Below are 6000 nucleotides of genomic sequence, written 5' to 3' on the forward strand. Positions count from 1 at the left end.
ACAGAGGTGGGCAGAGTGTGGTCTGAGGGACAGAATATGGGATCACAGTCTCCTCAGGTTGTAGCGGATGGAACCAACTTAGGATCAAGAAGGAAAACTGAGAACTTCACCTTCAGCTCATTGACTCAGGTCTCCAGGAAACTGGGCTCCCACAGCTGCAGCCAGTGAGCTGTCCCAGGGTGGAGGGCGGCCCTGCTCCTTCTCCTAGGCAAGCGCTCCCCCATGTGGCCGAGGCAGAGCCAGCAGCAGCCCAGAGCTGGGAGGAGGGAGCTGCTGACCTGCTGGTTTCCATCAGTGGGGCTGGCTATCCCTCTGACTTGGAGTTTGCTTTTTAATGAATGCAGATAAATCCGAATAACCTGGAGTTGTTATCCAAATGTGTGTCACCTTTGTTCAATTATAAAACCTAACGCAACACATAATTGCTATGTACGAGGGTGAGGAAATTCATGTTATCTAATGCCTCCCTAGCACAGAAAAAATAAAGAGAAAGAAAAAAAGGAAACTGTTTAAGTAGTCCTTTTTTAAATAGCAGTAAGCCAGTAGCTTCAGAGTATTATGAAGACTGTACATTTTGTTGATTTACATCCACCATAAAGAAGTAGAAATAGAGAGGCAGACACGCTGGAGGAGCTGCACCTGACACCGCTTTCCGTTTCCTTGGTGGAGCACCTGGTTGTGTGGAGAGGCAGTCTCCTTAGGGGACAACCCTGCAGCACCTGCGGTAGAAGGATCCCTCTCTGCTGTCCATAGACAATGGTGTGGGGGAGAAAAGATTAATGCTGGGAACGTGTGTTTGTGAGAACAGGTTTGCAGTGAACCCTGAGGCTTGCACCCTGAGGGAATTTGCAGTAGTGAAAGAAATGCCTTGGAAAAACACCCTTGGCCAAAATGTGGGAAACCTGATTCCGAAGAGCCTCCGCCTTCGTTCTCAGCACACAGGAGAGTGTCTCGTGGAGCATTTATGTTGGGTTTTAAATCCCTCTTCACACCATACAGTTGTTCTGTCAGCGTACAGCGCTGGGTTTGTAAACAACCAGGAGTCATGATCAGGACACCTACAAAAATCCACCACAAAATGCTACAAAGGAAACAGATCCCCAGATGTGTTTATTGAAGAGATTTGTAATATTTTTTTTTCCTGATCAGATTGTGAGTTTGTCAGGCACAATACACATCACCATTTTGGGTTGTCACCAGTGCTTGGGACACTGTGACTTAGGCAGCGTGGGAGGTGAACAGACCCAGCAGTAAGGACTCAGATGTAAAATCAGAGCATAATGATGGTTATTAAGGCAGAGTGAAACCATTTCACTCAGGTAATACTCAGACTCAGCACAGGTTACCTAAATATCAGACATTTCTAACAACTATCCTAATGCTGCCGAAAGTGAAAAAGCAGCCCAGAGTGCTAATTGACAATATTATTAATTTCTAGGTATTTTCACTCTGTATTCAAAGGAAAAACAGCTATAATTTTATACCATTATATTCATGAGTATGCTTCCTAATCCCAAATTAAAATTCCTAAATAAATGATGTATCTCATTTGTGTACAATGAATCAAAATGCAGGGTGTAAAAAATCTAAAGATAATAAGTAATAATAAAAAAATTCCAAAATGACTTTTTAAAAAAGAGAATCATCTAATCATCTCAAGAGGTGCAGAAAAAACTTTCAATAAAATCTAATACTCATTCATGTTAAAAATGCCTGAGAATCTAGGGACAGAGGAACTCACCTCAACCTTACGAAGGCTGTATATGACAAACACAAAGCCAATGTCATATGGAATGAGAAAAACTGAAAGCATTTTCTTTAAAATCAGTAACAAGATGAGGTTGCTTAATTCTGTATAGTTCTCAAGACCATTGCTGGGCAATCAGGCAAGAGAAGGAAGTAAAAGGGATACAAATAGGAAAAGGAAGGGTCAAATTCTGTGATTGCTGATGACATGATCCGATTTCTAGAAACCCAAAAAATTCCTGCAGAAGACATCTTGAGTTGAGAAGTGAATTCTGTAAAATGTCAGATTCAACAAAATTAGCATTCACAAGTTAATAACTTTCTTAGACTCCATCAGTGATTCTACTGAGAAAAATAAGGGAAAAATTGAATTCATAATAACCAAAAAAAACTTGGAATTAGTCTAATCAAGGAGGTTACAGATCTCTACAGTGAAAATTAGAGAACACTGAAGAAATTGAAGCAGAGCTTAGAAGATGAAAAGACCTCCCATATTTCTGAATAGGAAGAATTAATATTGTCAAGATAATTAATATTGTATCTACCAAAAGCGATATGGAGATATGATTGGAGTGTGCTGGTACCAGAGAATTCACCGGACCCTCATACAGAGGGGCCGAAGAAACACACTTTTGATGAGAAAAGAGTTGATCCTAAAGATGATTTCAAGGTCTCTTTCCCGCCTCTTATTGAATCTCACAATAATCTAGGAAATATTGCATATTTGAAATGATGTAAATAATATGAAAATAGGATAATGCAAATATTAGATATTAAAATACATGATTGACAAAGTTAAAATAATTATTTTACAAGGTGCTGCTGTATTTTATTGCATTTCTTATATTAGTGTGACATAAGATGTTTAATAAATCTATATAGTACATAGTGTATGCTAGGAGAGATCACATAAAAAAGAAAATACATAATCACTTTAAGTCACATCAGTTTACTGCACAATAGTTGCTCAATTTCAATCAGAGTAAATTTTTCTTAAACTTTAATGCTGTGTTAGTTCAAATAATTCTTATTCTGTGTGTCTGCACATAGGCAAAGTTTTAGATTCATCCAGTCAACACATATTAAGAACGCCAGAGACTGCTCCTCTGTATGGGTCCAGGGGGAGCAGAGAAGATATTTCTTTCCTCAAAGGCACTGAGAATGTGGAATTTAGGAAGACAGCAGTAATGACTGGGAGACATAAAATAGAGTGGGTAGAGGGTGTAGTGGGGTGGAAGATCACCTGCACAGCATGTTCGAAGCTACATCCCTGGTGCTCCAAAATATTAAAGACAAAAGGAATTTGCATTTTGTGAAAATAGTATTTCTGGCACAATAATCAATGAATTTTCTTGAGGACTGTGAATCACATAGATATTAGCATGCATATTGCTATGGTTTGAATGTGTCCCCTCTAAAATTCAGGTACTGCCTTTGTGACACTGCTAGTAGTGGGTAGGAGGAGAGGCAGCAAGTACTCCTCCCTCCAATGAGACAAAGGCCTTTATACAGCAGGTGTCCCAGAGCATGTGGCTCCTGGCCCTTCTGCTTCTGCACTGTGAGGACACAGCATTCCTCCCGCCAGACCTCGCTACCCTCACCAGATGATCAGACCTGCCAGTGCCTTGATCTTGGACTTCCCAACCAACAGAAGCAAGACAAATGAATTTCCACTCTTTACAAACTCAGTCAAAGGTGTGTTGTTATAGCAGCACAAGCAGAATAAAGAATAGGTTCTTGTCCTTGCATGCGTGGGTGTATGTAGTAACATGAAACTGGATTACAGTTCTCAAGAAGGGTCACACATGAAGGAAAAGGGAGATCTCAGAATTAACATAAGCGTAACACTAAAAATCTGTGGAGTAGAGGAGTTTCAGTTTAGGATCTGAAGACATGGGATGAGTAACAGCCAAGGTAGGGCAGGTGATGTTGCTGCAGCAAACAGTGCAAAATGCCACAGACTTAAAGAAATCAAAGCTTATTTCTTTCCCAGGAAAATGATCCAATCTGGGAAACTGGATTGCGGAGTCCTCATGTATTAGCTCAACTTTCCAGACAGCTTTGATTCTGTGAGATGTCTATATCAACACATACTTCCTCAAATGCCCAATAAATGGAAGAATATTAAAAATAATGAATGAGCTCTTAAATGGTTGAGCCATAATTGCCACCTAATTTCCACTGGTATTTAACTGAACAGAAACAAACACAAACAAAAATTGACCACGTGCAAGTTCAAAGGAGAAAGGAAATGCTAAGATGGTAGGTATCTGATAGAAGATAAGGAGTAATACTATCCAGGCTGGTGCAGGAACCTCGGAGGTGCACACAACAGCAACACCCATTGTTGCTGTCCATTGGGTGAGAAAATGGATCCGGACAGAGTTCTGGGTTTCAAGCCTGCTTTGCCTACTTGATCCCTCGTTAACCTTGTGAAACAGTTTTTGTTTTGCTTTATGTTTGTGTGTGTGTGTGTTTGTGAGTGTTCATGTGTGTGCTCCTGTGTTCCTAGAGACTCCTTTTCCTCACCTATAAAAGGGTGATGGTGATCATTACCACTAGAAAGTGTTCATATGAGAGTAGGAAGTAATTAACTCTTAACCAATACAAATTACCACCAAAGTTTAACCTTTATTGCATTCATACCACATGCAGTAAAAAATTTACAGCACAACAACACAAAACAACAGCACCAATCACATGCAAACCCATAGAGCTAAGTTAAGTGAATGATCCAGGGCTTAAGAACCTCTTCTGAGGTTACAAAGGTATTGTAAGTGCTGCCAGTTCAAATTTAAAACTCACCAGTGTGGAAGTAAAAATGAAGAAAGGACTGGTTCATGGACAGTAGATAGAGCAGGGATGCCATCAAAGAAATTATGAGATGAGTTGTTCAGGGGTGTGTAAAACTAGAAGAGTCAAGTCATAGACCTCATGAATTAAATGAAAGAACTAGATGTCCTGAGAGATCTAGAGATAAGAATTTTGAAACTATTGTAGTGGGTTTTTTTTCAATATGCACAAAACCTTATTCCTGAGGCCAATGAATGAATCACAGCCAAGAAGCTCCTCTGCTGAGGAGTCTCCCCAGGGCCCCCTTCATGTCCTTGTTCCTCAGGCTGTAGATGAAGGGGTTCAGCATGGGGGTGACCACAGCGTACATCACTGAGGCGATCATGCTCCTCTGGGAAGAATGGGTCACATCAGAACTCAGGTAAGCCCCAAATCCTGTTCCATAGAACAAGGAGACCACACAGAGGTGAGACCCACAGGTGGAAAATGCCTTATACTTGCTAGGAAGGGAGGGCATCCTCAGTAACGAGGAGACAATATGACAGTAAGAGTAGAGGATCCCGGTCATGGGAAGCACACCCAGCAGGGCAGTAGTCGTATGCATAAAGACGTTATTTATGAGGGTATCAGAGGTGGTCACCCTGAGAAGCTGAGCCAGTTCACAGAAGAAATGTGGGATTTCAGTGCCTGTGGAGAAGGTCAGTCGATCCAACAGTAGAATGTGAACCAAGGAGACCCAGAACATGAGGAGCCAAGACAGCAGCACCAGAAGGACACAGAGCCGGGGGTTCATGATGAGTGTGTAGTTCAGAGGGTGGCAGATGGCCACAAAGCGGTCAAAAGCCATCACAGTCAGTAAGAAATCTTCCATTCCAGCAAAGGTGTTTAAGAAATATGCCTGAGTGAAGCACTTGATGTAGGAGATGTCTTTGTTCTGTGTCTGGATGTTCATCAGCATCTCTGGGACTGAAGTGGAGATGAAGCAGATGTCAGTCAAGGACAGGTTGGAGAGGAAGAAGTACATGGGGGTGTGGAGGTGGGGGTCAGAGCTGACGGCCAGGATGATGAGCAGGTTCCCAAGCACTGTGACCAAATATACATTCAGGAAAAGCCCAAAGCACAGCAGCTGCTGCTCAGGATCATCTGAGAGGCCCACGAGGAGGAACTGTAACACACCTGTGTGGTTTCCTTCTTCCATAGCACTGGTACACCTGCTGAGAAAGAGCCATGTCTCATGTTCACCTTGGTTGCTTATCTCTTTACAGTATCACCCTTAGATGGAGGTTTTCATCCTGCATTGAATCCTGCCAGTGACTGTGATCCACTCAGCTAAGTCACAGACCATTTTCATTTCAAATGTGTAAAATTCTTCTGGCTTCTTTAGTTTTATTTATGTACTCACTTTTTAGTTCTATTTGTGATTAAACCCAGGATCTCCTTACCATGGGCTACACTCACAGC

General features: G+C 41.6%; 1 protein-coding gene across 1 annotated transcript; it reads right to left on the minus strand.

Annotated features, from left to right (window-relative positions):
* Nucleotides 1-4798: 4798 nt before the first annotated feature.
* LOC306646124 (olfactory receptor 7D4-like) lies at nucleotides 4799-5737 on the minus strand (the record flags this gene model as incomplete). Its single annotated transcript, XM_079114587.1, has 1 exon — nucleotides 4799-5737. One exon carries the CDS (start codon nucleotides 5735-5737, stop codon nucleotides 4799-4801), a length of 939 nt encoding a protein of 312 aa, XP_078970713.1.
* Between the last annotated feature and the right edge of the window lie 263 nt (nucleotides 5738-6000).

The sequence above is a fragment of the Sciurus vulgaris genome (assembly GCF_902686455.1).
Source record: "Sciurus vulgaris genome assembly, chromosome: 16".
NCBI classification, from domain to species: domain Eukaryota; kingdom Metazoa; phylum Chordata; class Mammalia; order Rodentia; family Sciuridae; genus Sciurus; species Sciurus vulgaris.